We start from the raw sequence: 20,902 nt of genomic DNA on the forward strand, positions 1-20,902 counted from the left end.
TGATACTGCAAGGTTAGAAGTAGTATTTTCAGGCCTGGCTCGGAGGACAGGTTTGCCGACGCAGTAATTGAAGATGCTCGTGCTTTACCGGGAAAATCTGCTCAGACCATCTAACAAGGGCCTCTGTGATGGGCGCAGAGCTATTGAGAATGAAAGCAGGAGCCTGATGCTTTTTCTGCTCTTACCCAGACAGGCATAAAAAATAAAATGATCAAAATGAGTGCTTTCTGGCCCCAAGGAGACTGGCCCCTGAAGGCTGGTGCCTCCAGACTCCTATGTTCTCTGTGTCTATCTTTCTCTCCTTTATACAGACACATCTCTTTTTATGTCACAGGTGTGTTTCCAGAAAGAGACACAGAAACAGGGCTTTGTAATTCCGGTCTGCTATCAGACGTCCTGGGGAGATGGCCAATCCAAAGAACCCTGCGGTTCTTTGTAAAGTGACAAACCTGTGTTCTTTTGTAACATGAATAACAGGGATGTGAGTCCGGATTTCCATGGACTAAAGAGCTCAGAGGGAGATGCCGCGACCCTGAGGGGGGGTGCATGTGTGCTGGGGGTGGCACACACACAGGCACACACATGCCCACGTGCACACTGGGAACTGGGTCAAGACAGAGGTCCCTGGATGAATTATATGCTCGCCCACATTGACCATCTGGCCACAGATGGAGATATCTGGGGAAAGGAGGGGCGGCTGTCTATGTTGTAGAAAGTTCTGCCCTCTGGCTTTCCAGTAGGGGAGGGGCAGGCATCCACTCTTCTGCCTGCCAAGGTTTTCACAGCCCATAACTCAGCCCTTCCTTCTGTTTCAATATATAAAACAGGCAGGGCATGCTCAGGTCCAGGGTGATTCCTTCTCACCTTTGTGGGCAGCGTCTGACCTAAATCTTGTAGCCCATTGGTTTGGATTCAGGGACAGAGTTGAGGGCGGGAGTCTTCTAGACCCCACAGCTTTCAGAGAGAAAGAAAACCCTGCAGGGTCACGTGAACCAGAGGCCTCTGGGCTGCCAACGGGCCATGTGCTCTTGGGCCCCAGCTCCCGGGCATCCTGTCTCCTGCCCAGCACTGACTTGTAAGTTTCTAAAACTTGTCCCAGGTCATTTGGCCAGTTAGAGGTGGAGCCAGGAGACAAGCGCAGAGCTCCTGCCTTCCAGCCTTTTCCACGTAAGAAGGGCCTTGTGCAGACAGGTCTCACTGCACTCTGAGACCCAGAGGCTCACAGAATCCTGACTACCGTCTGTCCCCATCCCCGTCCTACCGGTGTTAATGGAGCATCCTTGGAGAATAATGACTCTGCCCATCTATGTAGAGCTGTAACCTTGCAAAGCTCTTCATGGACTGTTCATGATCTCATTATTTCATAAGATCTTATGTGGAACAGAATGGGAAGCATTATTTCCATGTGCTACGTGAGAAGACCAAGGCCCAGAGAGTTGAGATGATTTGTCCTAGGTCACACAGTAGCGGACCAGAAGACTTGAGTCTTCTGGCTCCTAGCAAAGCACATCTGGCTGGTATACCAGGCTAAAGCCTCTGCCAGTGCCCCAGTGACAGTATCCTGCTTCCCTCACTTCCATCTCCTCAGTGCTCCATACCCTCAATCTGCAGTGCCCTCGCTGTTCAACGCACACACAGAGGCCCCTTCTATACCTTCACCCCGATGTTCACCACTGTGGCATCTAGAAGGTCGAAGACGCAGGAGGTGAAGCCATCTCCTCGGTCCTTGGCGAGCCAGCAATTGCAGCGCAATGTGTACCTGGTACCTTGGGTGGGCACGGCCAAACACAGCTCCTCCACCAGCCAGCAGCTCTCTGGGGAGGCCCCATCATGGCCCAGCTGGGAGGGGACACATGGGTGTCGTGAGGAGTTTGGCACGACTGGAAAGGAAGCCGTGTCTGCTCAGCATCCTGCAGCTTCCTCCCTCAGCGCTTTCCCAATGTTCTCTGGACTAACTGACCCAAGTCCTTTCCATGAGGGGAAGTGATTTTGAAGTTGTTATTAAGGTCTTTAATCGGATGACTTTGAGTTAATCAAGAGCATTCTGGGTGGGCCGGACCTAATCAGGCAAGCCCTTTAAAAGAGAGTCTAGAGGTCAGAGATGGAAGAAGTCAGAGAGATTTGAAGCAGAAGACATCTTTTATTGGCCTTCCATGCTTTGGAGAGGGATGCATGGCAGGGAATGCAGGCAGCCTCTGGCAACCGGAGGCGCCAGTCCTACAACCACAAGGAAATACTCATAGATATCGCCAATAACCAGTGAGCTTGGGGAACAGGACCCCAAGCCTCAAATGAGACTGCAGTTCTGGCCACAACTTGATTTCAGCCCAGTGGAAGGAAGGAAGACCCAGCTAACTAACCTCTGGATTTCTGATCAATGAAATTGTGAGATAATACGTTTGTGTGGTCTTACGTTACTACGTTTATGGTCATTGGTTACACAGCAATAGAAAACGAGTACACAAGGCGTCCCTATCAGGTAGGTGGATAACTGTGACCTGGAGGGGTGAGTGACTCACCCAACATGATGGCAGAGGACAGGAGGTCTTCCCCCGCTACCTGCTCTGAGGCACGTCTCAGGTTGGTTGCTCTGCCCACCCTCTACATCCCATCCTACCCATGGAGAGTTCAGCTCCTTCCTTCCCTGGGAATGGTCCACATCCTGAGGCCCCAGGGGCCAGCACCTCTATTTTCTTGATGACGCCCACGTCCAAGCCTCCGACGTAGAACTCTTCCACAGAGCCGCAGCTGAAGCCCTTCTTCCCTCGGGGGTGGTCTAGCCAGATTCGATTACTGCACTCGTCATCCTCCCCAGTGAGGATGACGAAGGCCCGGCTGTCGGTGGCTGCATCCTTGTCCTTCCCAGTGGTGACTGAGACATAGTAGGGAATAACTGCAAGAGATCATGGGAGCCCCGGCTCATAACAGGCCAGGTGAACCAGGGCAGGCTTGGAAATGAAACTCGGAGACTTTGTCTCCCTGCCTCTGAGACAAAGTGCAATGGAGCTTTCCAGACTGGCGAGTTATCTATATTGAGTGTCTACTCTCCAAGGAGTGAGGGAATTGGTAACTCCCCAGTGAAGAGCAAACAGAGCATCCTTGTCACTTCAAAAAGCCCTGTGACCAATTGTCTTAGCTGCGCCTAGCACTCCCATGTGAAACTGGGTAAGAACAATAATCTTTCCCCAAGTATAGGGGATGCCTGAAAAGCTTACCGCAAGAGCAAAAATGAGCTCGGCAAAAGCAAGATCTCACAGGAAGGAGAAATTTAGGGAAGAATAATAAAATAGGATTATAGATGTAACATAGTAAACGAAAGTTACCTTCTAGAAGGCACCCATATCCATCCATCAAACTATATTCATCAGGATAGAAAGGTGCCCATGTAGTGTAGCATAGAGTTCTAGTTGCCCACCCAGTATTTCTTCTCCTTGCAGCTAGGGGTGGTCATGACATACAAGCTGATAAGCTTGGGAAAATTTGTTTCAAAGGGTCTGACGCAACTGGGAGGGGCACCTTTTTGCCCCTTTCCCTTCTATTCATCCTGTTGGACTGTGGATGTGATAGCTGGGGTTTCAGCAGTCATCTTGGAACTACGGACAACCTTTGAGATGGAAGCCACTTAGGAGGTTGCCAGAGTGATTCAGTTGACAGAGCCTCGGTCTCTAACGTCACTGGAGCTGCTGTTTCAGTATCAACTGCTGACCCTTGAACTTTTATGTGAGAGAAAAGGAAAACCCCTCACTTGTTTAAGTTGCTATCTGATATGAATTGGAAACCCTTCTCCTGGCTCGTGTTCCTCAGTAGCTTGAAAGACACGGCCTTGATGTCATGGGTGATAGGTTATGTCATCTGTGTCTCTGAAAAGTTTCCAAATTAGACCTTCCTGGATGGAATGACCTGCATTGTTTTCTTTCTGCGCCTGCCTATGGCCTCGTTTTAATCTTTATAAGGAGAGCCCCACGGGCCTTGCCACAGTTGATCACAGTGCTTAATTAAGGAGAGGCACTTTCTTGGGGGTCCTGTCATTTATTCACATAGTGAGAAGGTAGAATATATAATGATCCGCTCTCTCTACTCAACCCCACAGACCCACCATGTGGTCTTCTGGAGGGGAAGAGAGTGGTTGTCATGCTCTATATTTAAAAGAACTGAACAGAAAGGCAGTGCATTTAAATGTCTGATTGACAAATATAGAACTGCCTTAGCTCAAAAGTCTGGTTGGAAAAATGAACTTGTCAGGAGATTCCAGTATTGTTTTACAAAGGAGGGAACAATGGAAGCCAAAAGAGTGACTTGTCCCAGCTCACGTATTATAGTCAGAACTAGAAGTGGAACTTAAATCCCCAAAACCCAGCTTCTTCCCCCCCACCACCCACATCACGCCTTAACTGCGCGTGGCCGAGTCCTTTGTGTGATGCGTTACTGACATACACAGGATTCGCATGGCCGCTGTTGACTTCTGTCTGATGAGACTTGTTCTAGGTCCTCTCAGCTGAATCTACGTCCTGCGAGTCTGGGTCAGGGCAGAGTTTACAATGATACCCTCCTGGTGCTGGATCAGCGGATAAAAGGCATCACCACTCTAACCTCCTACGTCTTTGTATCCCCATCTCTAAAGGGGACGAATCCCTGCCCTCTCACCTTTCAGGGCTGCTGTGGGGATGCAAGCAGGCAACAGGTGTGCAAGCTGTGTGTAAATTGCACGATGTTAGATTTAAGTCAGGGGATGGTGGGGCTAACGCATGGCCTGTCCAAGAATAGCTTAAACGCACGGCCATGTGCCTGTTCCTCCTCTGACAAGCCCTCTGCTTGGCTTACCTGTGCCCTCCTGAACGTAGTTCACCATGATCCCCGTCACTGTGGCGATGTCCACGTCCGCCATCTTGGAGCTCAGGGCGATCTCCCAGAAGTCAGCGGGGCTGCTGCAGTTGCTGCTCCGGTCCCCAGTGTACTCCTGTCCGGAAGAGCACGACCTAAGCCCATGACACCTCTGGCACCTTCTGCCCCATGTGGCCTCCCTCAGGGACGAGGCTGATGGCAGGCCACGGCTGAGCTAAGCCCCCGCCGACTTTAACACACCTTCTCGTAAAAAAGCCTCTCAAGCAGCCCGTCCTCCTTCTTCAGGGACAGCCAGCGCCCACACAGGAACAGGAACTCATCCTCGTTGGTGTCGTTCCAGATGTCCACCTTCTCCACGTACCAGTCTGCACACAACTTGGTGTTGTCATGGCGGAGCTTGATCTTGTAGATGACGCCCAGGTCAGCGGCCTCAATGATGAAGGTGTCGGCCTGGGATGTCCAGATGTGGGGACTTGGGGGAGGGACACTTCCCACCTCTACCCACTTGAACCCTATCCAGCCAGTACCTTCCATACCCCTCAACTGTTGCACTAAACAGAACTTCCTAGCTGGGGGGACCCAGGAACCTGTAGGTCTACACCAGTGCTTAGTATTCCAAGGCCTCACTTCCATCGTGGTCCCAGTTTGCAGTCCAGTTCTTCTTGGGATAAGCCCTGTGGATGTTTGGAAGATGGAGTGGGGGTGGGACAGAAGAGGGTGCTCTGCCCAGACCTGGTAACCGGACATCCTTATTTATGTTGAGTGTTGGCATGAGTTCTGGTGGGAGGCTGGCGGGGAAGAGCTACAGAAGAGGTGAAATCATTCTGAATGATGGGAGAGGACTTGAAATGTCCATGGGGAAGCTGGGAGGCAGTCAGAGGAGCCAGCCAGCAAGCTGCTGGAGAGGAGGCAGAGACAGGACAGGCTCTGGCAGAGGCGAGGCTGGGAGAGGTCAGGGGACAGCATCTTGAATGTGGGTTCATGAAGGTTTTGTGGGGCGGGGGGGTGACATGAAGCCCTTCTCTGTGTCCCTGATTATCCCTTCAGCAAAGTGACGTTACACTCTTGGGTGCTCGGATTCTTTTGGAATTGTTCAGCAAGGTGTGGAATTCTAGGCCTTGGGCAAAGTGGAGTCAAAACACAGGTTGAATATGGCAGATAGGAGCCTGAGGAGCAGGAGGGACAGGTAGCCCTGAGTGACACCACTTTTCTCCTGAAAGATGTGCTGAGTCACAGAGCTGAGGGCAGGGAGCCCAGAGATTACGTGATAGGATGTCCTCTGGGACAGTCCAGGGGGAAGGAGCAGCCGCCTGTGTGATGACTGAAGGCAGGGCTGGGAGGACTCTCCAGGAGGGGTATGAAGCTGAATATGGGGGTACTGGGCCCTCCAGGCTGTCAGGGCAGGTCAGTCTGTGGGCGGAGGAATCTGCCAGTGAATGGCGCATGGCTGATGGCAGGCGTGGATCCATGCAGGCCTTGGGGGACCGGCAAGTGACGGAGTTCATTAGAGCACAAACGGGCAACCTTATGACACAGCAATTCCACTGCTTTGCATGTGTCCTGGTGGGACACCTTCATATGTATACAAGGATATTTGCTGCAGGATAATTTTTACAGCGGAAAATTGGGAGCCATTAGGTGTTCACCACTTGGAGAACAGCTAAATAACTATGTCAACACCGTGTGTGGAATGTTACGTGTGTGGTGGTTAAAAAAGAATGAGCCAGCTCCATCTATGCTTCAATACCCTGACATAGAAGATTTTCAAGGTATCCCGCTGCATGCCAAAGGCAAGGTGAAGAAGTATTCCTATAAGACGATGCCTTTAATGTAAAAAATTAAACCCACAGAACAGCATTATGTATTTATTATGTATTTTCTATGGGCACATGTACGTGGATGCAGAGAAAAGCCTTGGGAAGATTGGGAGACAGGACAGAGTGTGGGGCATTCTAGAAACTGGGGCCCAGCCATGAAATTTTGTGAATCGCATGGAGGGCTCAGGCCAGATCTGGGATGGGTAGAGAGCCCCTGGTGGGTTGAAGTGAGGGAGGGACTCCATCACTTTTGAATAGATTAACTGGGAAGGCCAGAGAATGGGTTGGGCTTCAGGAGCCTGGAGCAGGGAGTCAGGCTGGTCCAATAAGTGAGAAGAGATAAGGAAGGGCTGAATGGAGGTGGAGTCGACAGGGCTCATCTGGGAGAATCTTCAAGACCTGGTGACTGACTGGATGTGGGTGGGGCGGGGGTGCTGAGAGGAGAGGGGTGTCGAGGACAATTCCTGGATTCTGGAGCCAGTGTTTAGAGAAATAGAAGCTTTTGGATGCTCAGCAGTGAACTTAAAGTCACACAGATCATCATGACAGAGCCAGCAGCAGCTCCAGCTCCCCCGATGAGACGTCACAACCAAAGGAAAGGAAGAGAAAGGGACTGGGCAGAATGGAGCGACGATTTTTGTTGTAATGTCACAATGGCTAGGAGAAAAGAAACTCTGACTCTGAACACAGAGAGGAATGGATTGCATCATCTTCATTTATACTGTCATTCACTTACTCGTTCAACAAATATTTCTTGTGCCTACTCTGTGCCAGGCTCAGTGGACATAGCCACAAACGAAGATGGACCTACCAGCTGTATGAGGCACACTGCTGTTTGATAAGCATTTACCAGGCGTCAGGTGTGGGCATCCGTGACGGCAGGGAAAGGTGGGGTCTCCCAAGCCTTGTCAACACCCAGCACTGATAAAAGGCCAGCTTCATGCCAGGCATGGTTCTAGGCACTTCATATGTTTTAATTCAGTGAACTTATTTTATGGCAGAGGAAACTGAGGCCCGGAGATGCTAAGTAACTTGCCCAAGATCACACAGCTAGCTAGTCAGTGTCAGAGCCAGGATCTGAACTTAGGTGATTTGGCCCCAGCCACTGGTCTCGGTGCCTGGACACTGCCTGGCACTGCCACATCCCACAGCAGCATGTGTGAGTGAGCCTGATAATCACATCCCTAGCATAGAGTGAGAAACAATCCATGAGTCACTGACCTCTTGGACATTCCATTTTTCCAAAATGGATACACTTCCGATTAGCTATCTTACATACTACCTTACAAGTGCAGGGACAGTTCTATCTTGTGTGTGTGTGTGTGTGTGTGTGTGTGTGTGTGTGTGTGTGTGTGTATGAAATTATTCTTCCCTCATACAAAGTGCTGTTATGTCTCTCGTCCTGTTTTTCAGCCCAGGGCTCTAGGCTCTAAGTAGCTCTCACAGTACTATTTCTACTTCAGAAACAATAAACCAGAGCTAAAGGGAAATGGTTCATATCGGGATGATGGAGCCAATGAATGGGAGCCCAGGACCTGACCCCACAGGGACTTCACGGCCAGGCTGGGGCGTCTTCCAGGTGGCCTGGCTCATGGAGTCACCAGCCAGCTGCAGATCCAATCGGATGACACCTGCTTTCCTTGTTCCAGAGTTCATCTCCTCCTCATCTGCAGCAAATGTTTGAACACTAAAGGTCATGCCTGGCTGAGGGTCAGGCTTAGGGAGACCTCAATAAACGCCCACAGGTCGATGCACAAAAGGCCCACGTGTTCGTGGCTGCAGGCAGGACCACAGATTGGATGAAGACCCAATCACCTTGCTCCGATCAGCCTGGACTATGGGGTTTCCAGCAGATTTAGGTGAATGGAGAGAAGGGAAAGAGGCTGAGGAGAGAGTAAAGGGGGTTAAGGCAGAAAGGGCACCGGAGAACGAGGAGCTGGGCTGGGAGAGGAAAGCCGAGCTAGTGGGAAGGGAAATTTGGACAGAGCTGGCGGGGCTTTAGACATCATCTGGTCGCGTGGTGTACAAGCTTTTTTTGGTTTGTTGTGTTTTCACCCACAGAACCCTTTGCTTGGCACCCCAACACATTGTCCAGGTCAAATGGATGCACGTGTTGGGGGACTGAATGCCCATCTGCTGACTCCACGCCTCCGTGGTTCCCGAGGGCCTCGGTGCTGCCCAGGGCTCTGCACAATACAGTGGAACTGACTCACGTCAGATCCCTTCATTTTAGAGATGAGCAAAGGGAGGCCAGAGAAATTTAACCAGGTGAGGAATTGGTGGCAGAACCAGGCCTCCAGCACCCCAGTTCCAGCCTCTGTCTGTGCCGGCCTGCCACTCTGTGACATGGCACTCCTCCTCACGACCTGCCCACAGTGGGCCGGAGTTTCTGCAGACGGCCCAGTTCCCTATAGCTGGCAACCCGCGGCTCCAATAGGCCTCTTGCTTGCTCAAGCCCCACCCTCACCTGATATGCAGGACCCAGGGCCTGTGCACAGGCTGAGCAAGGGGACCAGCCCTCTGCAGGGGGAAGGGCAAAGTTCCCAGACAGCCTCGGGGACCAAGAAGAGCCAGCCCCCAGATACCTGGACCTGGGGAGGAGAAGGGAAGGGGGTCAACTCCGTGTGTCCCTCTTACCGTTCCTCTCTCGAACTTGTTGGTGCGGTTCTCTGACTTGCCAAGGTACCGTTCCCCGGTGTCCCCCAGGTCCCCGTAGATGGTGATGTAGACCTTGGCATCCGTCCCTGCCCCAGGAATGTTTCCTGTGAAGATCTGTACCGAGTACAGCACAACTGGGCGGGCAGTTGGACAGACAGACAGACAGAGGGACAGAGGGACAAAGGGAAGAAAAGGGTGGCATCACTTTAGGTTTGGGGGAACTGGATTTGCAGGAGGTATTAGACTTCTAGCCCAGCCCTCAAAGAAGAAGTAGTATCTTCCTTGTATTTGACCAATTATGTACATTCTGCTACAAGTCTGTGTGGATTCACCAGCAGGAAGTTCGTCCAGACTCAGGACTTCTAAGACCCAAAGGGTGGAGACTTCTCCCAGGGCCCTTCAAACTACCCATCCAGCTGCCTATAGCATCAGGGAAAAAGACTCAGGAAACTGCCTGACCTGGGCACCTTGTGGCCACTAAATCTACTAGCCCTGACACACTGACAATCATGTCCCTTCTCATTGGCGGGTGACCAGGAGCCACTCCAGATCCTTCTAAACAGTTTATGGGAAAGATCAAAAGTTTTTGAAAAAATAGTTTCCCGCAGTGCCCATTTCCTAGTTTTCATTTATTCTTCAACCAACTGCCATTTACTACCTGTTCCCAGAGCTCCAGGAAAACCCCTCTCACCAAAGCCCCAGTGCCTGCCACCCTCCCCTTCATCTCCATGGCCTGTGGGAAGGGCCTGATAAAAATGAGCGTGACAATTATTAAAAATTATTAAGGAACATAAAAATGAATGCTGTCTTGTTTGTGCTTTGCTGCTATGGGCTCATGGAGGAAGAATAAAGTATCTCCTTTCCCAACCGTCACTCTGGGGTGGGAGGGGCGGGGAAGGCAAGTCGTGAGTTTTATGAAGGCTAAGGATTCTTTGTCCCTTCTCCATATTCCTCTGTCCTACGAACTTTTCAGTTTCAGGCCAAGGAAGAGGGGACTTAGCTGGATTATCCCCAAGAGAGGGAGGGAACTTGTGGCTTTGAGGTGAAGTGTGGAAGTGGCCCAGCTGGGAGGAAAGTGGTTTTCCCAGCCTGGGAGCAGGTAAGAGTTGGGAGTCTCCATGGGTATCAGCTACTCCTCACCTGCACACAGAGACCCAATAGGGAGACAGCTATGGCTTATCTGGGGAGTTGAAACAAGGAGATCTCAAGGCTGAAGAGAGGATTTTGTGACAAAGCCAAGGTCTGTGGAGAAGTATTTCTGGCCACCCAGAGAAACAATACCTGCATGTCAGCAGGGAGCCAACAGCAGTGTTTCTGACTGGCAGGAGTGCACAGGTACAGGTGGTACCCATCCTGGACGAAGGGCCAGACCCCTCCTGGGAGCCTTGGGATTCTTATAAGACCCTAGAAAGGGGGATTTCCCTCCTTTCAGGGACAGCATGGACTTTCTTACCAACCCTTGCAAGTGGGCTCAGAACTACATTTAATTAAATTTAGAAAAGTAAGGTGATAGGAGTTGCTCATATCCCTGGTTATGGAACACATAGACGCCCACCACTTGGTTCCTATTACTTTCTTCAATTCCCCTTGGATTCCACAGCGTTATTCTCCCCTGCTCTCCTTCTGCTTCTCTGGCTGCTCCTTCTTGAGCAGCTTTATGGGTTTCTGATCTCCTGCCTGCCCCTGGATGCCACTGTCTCCCAGTTCCATCTACTTCCTTCGGCTCTCACCCTGCATGCCCTGGGTGTTGACTTCCGTAAGTTCCCTGAGTCTGTATCTTCTGTGCTCTGGATCCGTACCTCTGTCACCAAGGGGACATGTCCACCTGACGACCACAGTCACAACTCATGTCCAAACCTGAAGTCTATGCCCTCCTGCACCCCCTTTGGCAAACCTTCTCCCTACCCATCCTCCCCGTCTCCGTAGCCCTCCCCAGCACTCTGCTCTCCAAACCTCCAAGTTGCACTGTGAGAACCACTCTCAGAGCCCTGCCTCCCTCGAGGGTGGGAACCAGGGCTAGTGACCCTGCCCCCTCCACCCGCCTCGCTCAGCTCAGTGCAGAACTCCGCCAGCATTTCACATGTTGCATTCCTAAATAAAACCTTCTCTTTGGTGTTGAAAAGAGTCAACATTACCCAAGCCTGTCTGGCTAACACTGACATGAGTAACATGTGGAATTTTGTCACAGTGTAGACATAACAGTGGACTGTCTTCCCCAGCGCCCCTACCCCCTGCCCCCCATTTTTCTCTCCATCCATTTCCTGGCTGCGCATTCAGCCATGCTCTACACCTGGGCAGGACATTTTCTAGGAGCCCTTGTTCCAGAGTGGGGTGCTGTGTCCCCCCGGCCTTCCTGCTCCCCGTCTCCCACCCGCCACTGCTTTCTTTAGTCTTTTGGGAATTAGGAAAACTGATTCAGCTTCAGACGCTGAGCAATGCAGCTATGCAGTCAAATCCAGCTATTTCTGGATCCTCCTCCCTCCCCATCCCACCCGGGCCACACAGTGCTCAGTGGAAAGATGTTTCCCTAGAAACATCACCAAGCCCAGTGGGTCTGAAGCATGTTATTAATACAGAGCAGCCCAAAGGTGCCACTGGGACAGCTTTCCAGAAGGTCCTGTGGGATCTAAGTACAAAAGGGAGTTATCCCCCAGATTTCATAACAAAGAAAATGCAGGGAAAAGGATATGGATAGGGAACGGCATGTTATTGAGGCAATACTTGCTCTTATCTCTAAGCAGTGGCAGCTCAGATGAACAGAAATGTTACAGCTATTTTATATCCCCTGGCTCCATATGGGGCCTGGAATCTTGGCTTTTATTCCAGTTTTATCCAAGAAGGCAGTGCAACAAATATAAGCCGGATTTCCAAGGTTTCATAGCGTCTCCGATCTTTTATCAAAGCTAAAATACAAAAATATTCTCTTGTATGTCATCATGGTAGAAAGTTTGTTGGTTTGCAAGTGAATTTGATTTTTGACACGGCTAGAGCTTATTTAGAGCTGGTAGCTGGTGAATAACATAGTGGGGGACATGAACATTGGCACCGCTGGCCAAAATAGGGCTGTGACTCTGTCCATGTGGTCCAGGATGAATGCACGTGTGTGTGTGTGTGTGTGAGTGTGTGTGTGACTCATACACTCACATGTGTAAACACACACACAGTAGAAAGAAAGAAGAGAAGGCTGAGGAACTGAGTCTGGAATCAATACCACCCGGCACGAGAAAGGAAAATAGCATTCAGTCAGAGAGGTAGGAAGACAGCCACAAAATGGTGGCTCAATAGCAATGAAGAAGTGGATGGTCAGGCTGATGCAAATCCTGCAGAGGAAACGACATCAGTGAGGAATGGATTAAGGTAACTGACTCCAACAGAAAAGAAACCCATGACCTCGGTCACTCCGAAGCTGCAGCCAGGCCCTGAGAACAAATAAACCATAGCTCCAGTCATGGATTCATCCAGGATGCTTCTGGATTCATCCTGGGTTGGGACAGCTGAATCCAGAAAGAGCAGAGAGGACCAAGTCCCACAGACTGTAGCCAAAGAAAGCAAGAGAAGGGACAGAATCAGGAACAGGATAATTGGGACCAGGCACAGGAGAACACATTATCTGGATGTACCATCACACTGTCAGACCAGGAAAGAACTTGAGTACAAACCTTGACTGAGACAGCCAAGACTTTGAAGAACAGCCCTGCCATTTATTAGCTGTGTGAACTTCGGCAGGTTACGTAACCTCTGTGAGCCTCAGTTGTCCCCTCCACGGAATGAAGATAATAATAGACTTTTCCTCCTGGGTACAAAGGCCCCGCCTGGCACAGGGAAGTTGCCTTACAAGGGAGCTGAGGAGGGCGATCGCACCACTTACTGTCCAGCGGCTCCTCCACTTCCTTATAGATTTGCCTTAAGGATCCATCGTTCATGTATTTCTCAGTGAAGATGTCGAAAGGGACCAGTTCTCGAATGGTCTTCTTATCATCCTCTGAGGTGGCAAGCCATCGATCACAAGCAAAAGTAAAGGTCTCTGTACCCTGGGGTGAGGAAGCAAGAAAAAAGTTAGTCCTTAGTGTGGAAACTGCCACCTTCTGTGGTTCATCAGTATGTCAACACTCATGGGGACCAAGGACGAAGGTCATGGAGCCCCACAGATAATGAAAAAGCCACAGGGAGTCCCCCCAACAACCCCGCCCCAATTCCAGCTGATCTCGTCTTCGTATACAGCAGTATCAGGGCTGGCTCTTGAAGGCCGGGGTTGCCAGGGTCACTTAAGAATAGATATCTGGACTCCCATCTTGGAGATGGACATGCAGTGGGCAAGGGGAGGGGCTCTGTGTTCTTCAGTTTCTCCCAAGTCACACAGATCCACAGCCATGACTGAGAGCTGCCTCTTAGGTTTGGAATTCTGTGGTTTCAGAATGTTTTCCAAATTGTGCAGGTGGATTTCCTTCTGTATTCACCTCAAATAGCAGGAAAGGCATGCTTGATCACTCTCTAGTAGTACGGCCTTGGGGTGGGGAGCAGGGTCATGGCTGCCCAGACCCTCCTCCAGACCCCTAAACCAGGTTCTACAAGTTTCTGCTTGGAACCGAGTTAGTTCCCGTAGGCTGAGTGAACTGGGAGAATTTGTCTCAGAAGATTTTCTCTCGGCTTAATAAGGCTGCAGGTTCTTATAACGAATCTGCCTTGAATCTCTCTGGAAAGAGACACTAGGAACAGCAGGACAGAGCAATCAGAAACTCACATCTTTATCTGGAAGCAGCCTGCGGATCTCCACGTAGGCACAGTGCCACCCAGGGTTTATACCCGTATTATCATGGCCAATCCGAATTTTTTCAATGATTTCTCCCACATCTTCTAACTTTGGAAAGGAGATAATGCACCAGATGTTAGCTGACAGGTCCAAGAAAGTACAACCTGAACAAAAACCTGCCTCACAGGGCATCACCCGGAGACCCTTTGAATTTCCAGGGGTCACGTTCTCTCCATTGTCCAGCCACGCCAGCCCCCACACACGCCATGTTCATGCTCCCCCACCCCCTGAAAATCAGCCTCGTTTCCGGAACTCAGTTCAATCAACCTCTGGAAGGTTCCGCCTTCTTTTCATGGCGGAGCCCAGCTCTCACTCTTCCACGACTTACCTTTGAGCAGCTCATTCCCAGCTTGAGAACTGACGTGGTACCAGAAGGTGAGTTCTAGCTCTGCCTGTGCCCTGTCTTGCCAGCTTGATCTTCTCCTTGGTCTCCCAAGAGGCCCCCCTTCTCCAGCCACTCCTCTGCCACATCCCTCACATTCCAGTCCCTTGAACTTGACATTCTCTTGCCATAGAGCCCTGGCACATGGTCTCCCTGCCCCTCTTTTCCTCTTTACCTAAACCAGTGTCTGTCTGTTCAACCTCGTCATTCAGGTCTCAGCTCAAGGATCCCTTCCACAGGGAAACCCCCTGAACCACCCGGAAAAAGTCAGATCTCTTCCCGACAGACTCTTATAGCATCCTACGCGCCCCACCCCCCACCCCCGACCCCCACCCAACACAGAGCACTTCTCACAGTTGGAAGTCTATTCGTGTGATTCCCTCTCTTCCACCCCTGAAAGCTGCAGGGCAGGCCCCCGAAAGCCCAGAAAACAGCCTGTGACCTAGGTGCTGAATAAGGACTGACTGAAAACATGAAAGAATGAGTGCTTCCTCATCAGCAAAATGCGAGTGGTAAAGTCGGCCAGGTTCTCTCACATACAATATTGAACCGTAACCAAGCTGGCGCATGTGCAAGTCCCACTGAACAGAAAAGTGGGTCCATGTGGGCCATAGTGAGTCCCTGAAATTCAGAAGCTGTATTCTCTGTTTCTCTCCTCTCGCCTGCCTGGAGCCTGTGGGGCCGGCGTTTAGGGGAGGGGCTCAGTCAGGAATGACTGATACTTCTCTTGGAGCCCTCTAAGGAAGTAGTGAGGTGGCCAGACACAAGGCAAGGTCATCTAGTCAGCTGGCAGCTGCCTCCCTGGCTGTCTTTCTGCCAGGCTGTCACTCCAGGGTCTCCAGGAACTCTTGGGCCTCTCCCAGTTCTCCTGTGTCACACTCTCCTCTGAAATGGTGCCATACATATGGATCCACACCCTGCCTTATCCCTGTGGGCATCTGGGCAATAACAGGACAAAGAAAGAGATGAGGAAATTGGGGCACGAGGGAAAGAGGACAGGGAGTGTCCAGATGCCCTGGCTCATGGTTGGCTTATGGAATTCATGCTTCAAGATTTGATTTAACAGTTGGGTGTGCGTGTGTGTGTGTGTGTGTGTATGTGGACTTGAGTTTTCTGCAGGCCCCCTGCGGAGCTGGCTACCTGCCTGCCCTGCTCCACCAACTTCTCAGTGCTACAAGGAGATGGCAGCATAGTCAGCTCTAGGTGGATGAGGGCTCTTGATAAGTGAATGGTGTCTGAATGATTGAGTCATTCATCAAATGTGAAGACTCTGTAACCCCAGATGACCTTTGAATGAACTGCAACAACCTCCCACCAGGTGTCCTCCCTCCTCACACACCCACCCGCAATAGGCAGCCAGAGGGGAGGCCCATTAGCACTGCTCGGGGAACCTCCCCCGACTCCCACTCCACCCTCGTCCTTCCCAGTTGTAGTCTTGGCCCTGCCACCTATGAGCTATGTGATCTGAGGCAAACCACTTGACCTTCCAGGCCTCAACTTCCTCATCTATAAAACAGGGGGAGAATAATGTCTCACCCAACTGAAGGCAGGGGTGTGGGAAGGGTACACCCTTGAGGTTACTTCTAAGACCCCAGATGTGGTTCTTTTTGTCAACTGTGCTGTCCTTCCGGGTGACTAGCGTGGCACCACATTGCTGGAAACTGTGAATTAACAGGGGTGCTCCAGATGCCGTTGCTTCTGCTACCCTGCATCCCTTCCCCAACTCCCCACTGGCCAGCTCCCCCAAGCTTCATCAGAGAAGTGGAGTGCCCTGCAAGCCCCCAAGGGGCTTTCTGAATCATTAAACAAAGGTCAGAAATTTCAGGCTGATGTTAGTGCTGTGGATATTTTTAACGAGGCCTTATTTTTTCATAGTGGGAGAAACATGGAGGCTATAGGTGAAATCCTTGGCTCAGAGAATCTCCCCTTGAGGACACTGACCTGCTTGTCAGAATCAGGGAGTGAAGACTCGTCAGCCTCACCCTATGTCCAGGGACTTCTTTTCCTCCTTCCCCATCCCATCTCTGAGGTGTGAGATGTGTGAACCCGGGCTTTGATCATAGTTTTGTAATCTTAACCATCCAGCCATCACTTGGGCTGTGCCAGGAAGGCCATCTTAGCCGTGACCCTCAGAGAGCAAGGAGGGCTTCGGGGAACCGCTGGCCATCGGTGGGGGGCCTCAGGGATGCACTCAGACAATGCCAGAATCAGAAGGGACCCTAGTGTTCTTCCGAGAGGTGAAAGAATTAAGCAGGGAAGGCTCTGGAATGGAGCTGCTTGAGTCTAAACCTTGGTTCTGCTGTTCGGTAATCATGACACCATGAGCAAGTTACTTAACCTTACTATGCCGGTTCAGCTGCAAAATGGGGTTTAATTATACTATCTAACTCTTGAAACGGTGGTGAGGATTAAAAGAGTTGATACACATCAAGTGCTTACAACAGGGCTGGCACGTGGGAAGTGCTCAATAAATATTAGCTATGACTGCAATTTTCCCTGCCAATTCCTGTGTCTTAGGATGAGGACACAGAAAGAAGGTGTAGCTTGTTCACGGTCAGTGCCTGAGCCAGAACCAGAACCCAGGGCCATGGCCTTGCAATCCAAAGCTCATCCTCTTACCCGAAGATCAGTCAAAAAAGAGATATGAAGAAAAAGCAAATCTTTTTCATGTGTTTCCAAGTTCTTCTACTCCCCCAACACCCAAATAGATATGAAAAGAGAAAAGGAAAAAAAAAGCAACAAATGACTAGCAAATGATAGCTGCCTGTTAGTGGGGATTTCATTGATAAAACCCCCCGGAAGTCATGTTGAGGTGTAATCACAGCCCAGCCACTGGAAGCATCAGGCTGGGATGACTCACTCCCCACGACATCTTGGGTGGATGAGATGTGATTTTGTGTAGATAGATGAATCACTCTTGAATTTTCCTTGTTAAAATATTCCACCAAGATGGCAACCTTCCCACACGTGTTGATTGCTCCCAGAGAAGGTGGGGAGGGAGCAAGGAGTCCCTGGGACAGACACTGGCCAGGGAAGAAGGAAGGGGCTCTGGACTTTGTTTCCCATCAGAAAATAGGGGCCACATCTCCAAAGGTCTCCACTACCTGGAGAGTCCAGGCTCCTGAAACTTCCAGCTCTTCTCCTTCAGAGGTGTCCCCTTTAAGTCCTGCTTCATCGGGTCCTCTCCCTTAGTCATGTCTCCTTTGGCCGAATCTCAAACCATGTGCTGTGTTTCCTTCTACCACGATGGTCCCCTGGCTCAGCAGTCCTCCCCTCCTTGTCCCTTCTTATGACCATTTACAGCTCCAGCTCACAGCCGTCATTTCCAGGGAGCCTCTCGTCTCTGACACCCACCGCAGATTCACTCAGCCCTGCCATACGCCCTCATCCCCATGGGCTCGTCTACTGTAGGGGCTAAGAGCACATATTCTGAGCCAGTCCCCCTGGGTTTGAATCCTGCTTCCCCTACACTTCAGCTGTGTGATTTTATGTAAGCGACTAAACGCTCTGTGCGTCAGGTTCCCCATCTTCAAACAGGGATAATAATCACAGCCCATGGTTGCTCGGAGGGTTAAGGAAGTTAATACAGGTAAAGCTGTATGACAGCGTCTTCTTACCCACAGGAGCACCCATTGGGATGGTTACCAAATTCTCTCATTAACTTTATGTGGAGGTTGGGGGTTCCCCAGCTGGACTGCAAGCCCCTTGCAGGCAGAGTCTGGGTCCTCCCTTTCTCTTGTCTCTCCCACCCAGTCTAACACAGTGGGTGCACACGGGAGGTATTGAACTGAGGTGTACAGGAGATCAAGGAGCTGTGACCCATATCCATCGCAAACATCAACCAACCAAACCTCTAGGCCAGAGCTGAGGAGGAAGGCAAGGAGCATATGGGGTGTTCTGTATCAGGTTCCTTGGCCAGAGCTTGGTGGACGAGCGGGAGAGACAGCTGTGCGATGAGTGAGTCAGGAAGCCAGGCTCTTCCCGTGGATACATGTCTGCTGTTGGTAGCACTAAAGATGGCCCCGGTGGGGGTGGAATTGTGCCTCTGATTTTCCCAAGCTCTGTCCACTCATTATGACCTTTAACCCTGGCACCAGTTCTGGAGAGACAGGGCAAGACTCACCATCCTCCTGGTTCCTCAGATGTACTGAGGCCCAGAGAGGCCCATCTTTCTCACTCACAGAAGCCCATCCAGGTGAAAGACACGTCTGCCTCTGCACACAGGGCTCCTTCTCGTCCCCCGTCTTCTGGGCCCACCTCACCCCCCAAGCCTGGCTCCCTAGCAGCCTGCTGAGCCCACTTACCTCCATAATGAAGCGAGAGGCAGACTTCCTCTCAAAGAACACCTTCTGTTCCCTCTTGTTGCTGCACAACTTCCTCTGCTCGGTGCACAAACCGTCGCAGCCATAGATGACAATGAATACACTGGCGTTTGTCCCAGCGGCAAACACGTCGCTCGTGTAGAAGGTGATCTCGTAAGGAACAACTGAGGGCAGGGGACAGAGGGTTAAATCAGAGGGGTCATGAGAACAAGAACCAAACACAGGCAAGGTCAAGTTCTTCACCAGCACCACCAGCCTGGACCTCTTCCCCAGGAGCTGCTGCCCCACCGGGGACCTGGACCCTCATTTGGTCCAGGTTTACCTAACATAGTGAGCTAAAATTCTTTGTGACATTTTTGTGTTTTGTATTTGTATATAAATGTGTATACTTACTCTGAGTCACAATAAAAATGAAAGGAAACCCAGAGATACAGCTCAAATGGAAATTAACCTTTTTCCGTGATTTTGACCCTCAAAAGGAATCACTTCAGAAGTCACCTTCTCACAGGTGACTCCAACCTTCTCCAGAGGAGGAACTTGCTTTTCATTTATTATGATTACTTTGCTGTAGAATTGTTGTAATATATTTGCAGTGGTAATAGTTGTTATTCATTGAGTATTTGCTATATGCCAGACTTCGTGTTAAGCATGCTGCATTCCTTATCTCATTTAATCTTCACAATAACCCCATGGAGTAGGTATTATTATATTCCATTTTACAAATGAGAAAACCAAGGCTCAGAGAGGCGAAGTAATTACCCCTAGGTCATATGGCCGGTCAGTGGTGGAACTTGAACTTGAACCCAGGCTTGTCTGTCCCCAAATCCTGAGTGGTCAACCTCTATGGGTACTGTTGTCATAAATTGGAGGTGAGTACTATTGCCTACCCACAAGACACAGGGAGGGGTGGCGTATGCAGGTGACTGCTGGTCCCACAGGGCCTGAACAGGGCTCTCCTCTCAGTCCTCTTGGGTTTCTCCATGGCCTGTGGTCCAAGAGGCCTTGAGCACAGAAACTGGCAATGGATTTGAGCTTTCCTGAGATTAGCCGGCAGTGGGAGAAGCCCTAGAAATGTCTGGGCAGGAACCCTGGGCTCCAATTTGCTCCCTGGTTTTTAGTTCTACCTCTGCCATTGAGCTGCTGTGTGTCCTTGGGCAAATGTCTATACTTCTCTGGGTCTCAGTTTCCTTACCTATAAAATGAGGGGGTTATCTAGGTCTGTGGTTTTCAGCCTCTTTAACTGTGGGATTCTTATAAATACATTTACTCAGAAAACAATGCTGACTCGTTAAAGCTGAGGAGCTGCTGTGGATGGCATGAACTGGGGAAGCTGTCCTTTCTTGGCCCTTCCCCTCCTCCCTCCAGCTGCCCTCAGATGCTGGCTTCAACTCTTTGGGATCCTGAGAGCACAGGTGGAAGACTAAGGTCCCTCCCAGCCCTGACATGGCGTGATTCTGACATTCAGGGCTCTACACTGCCTCCCGCCTTCTCCGTGGAGCCTAGACGTTCAGACATCACAACATCCCCCTTCCTAATTTATAAGCCTCTGCTGTGTGGGCAGCACATTTCAGCCGGTCCGTGCACGGCTTCGTATGGTTCTGTTCTTCGTGGTTTCACACGTACTGAGCAGCCTTGATGAACCAACTGTCTTGATTCTTTCTAGGCTCCTGATGATGATGGCTGGGCACTGTTCCCCACCATTCCTGGGACTATAGCTCCCCAGTCCCTGGAACTCTCTGGCTTTGGGCCCCCAAGATCTTTACCTATCAGGGAAGTAGGTTCTGAATAGCACACCCCGCCTCTCTGTGCTCCCGCCTGGGGAGAGCTGCACTTTGAAGCTGCCTCCAAGACTGGTCAGTCTGAAAGTCAAGTCTCTCCTGCACTTTGTTTTCTTTTTGGCAAATGTGTGTGTAAGACAAAGGGCAAGTGGATTAGTTTTAATATCAGACTGGAACTGAATATATTCAAGGTCAGGCTATACAAATTCTTTTTTCTTCTTCTTCCTACAGAGAGCGAGGCCTATCCTACGGCACAAAGGGCGAAACGGGTACTTCTGTCCCTGTTTGGCAAG

General features: G+C 50.7%; 1 protein-coding gene across 1 annotated transcript in view; it reads right to left on the minus strand.

Annotated features, from left to right (window-relative positions):
• LOXHD1 (lipoxygenase homology PLAT domains 1) overlaps positions 1-20,902 on the minus strand; it is a 143,937-nt gene that overhangs the window by 30,185 nt on the left and 92,850 nt on the right. The window contains exons 26-33 of the mRNA XM_033087872.1: positions 18,814-18,995; positions 14,059-14,175; positions 13,186-13,348; positions 9,297-9,451; positions 5,083-5,292; positions 4,822-4,957; positions 2,685-2,893; positions 1,654-1,839 (exon numbers count right to left, since the gene is read on the minus strand). Of these exons, the coding sequence (XP_032943763.1) occupies positions 1,654-1,839; positions 2,685-2,893; positions 4,822-4,957; positions 5,083-5,292; positions 9,297-9,451; positions 13,186-13,348; positions 14,059-14,175; positions 18,814-18,995 (1,358 nt within the window). The remainder of the gene's footprint in view (positions 1-1,653; positions 1,840-2,684; positions 2,894-4,821; positions 4,958-5,082; positions 5,293-9,296; positions 9,452-13,185; positions 13,349-14,058; positions 14,176-18,813; positions 18,996-20,902) is intronic.

Source organism: Rhinolophus ferrumequinum, chromosome 19 (assembly GCF_004115265.2).
Source record: "Rhinolophus ferrumequinum isolate MPI-CBG mRhiFer1 chromosome 19, mRhiFer1_v1.p, whole genome shotgun sequence".
NCBI lineage: Eukaryota > Metazoa > Chordata > Mammalia > Chiroptera > Rhinolophidae > Rhinolophus > Rhinolophus ferrumequinum.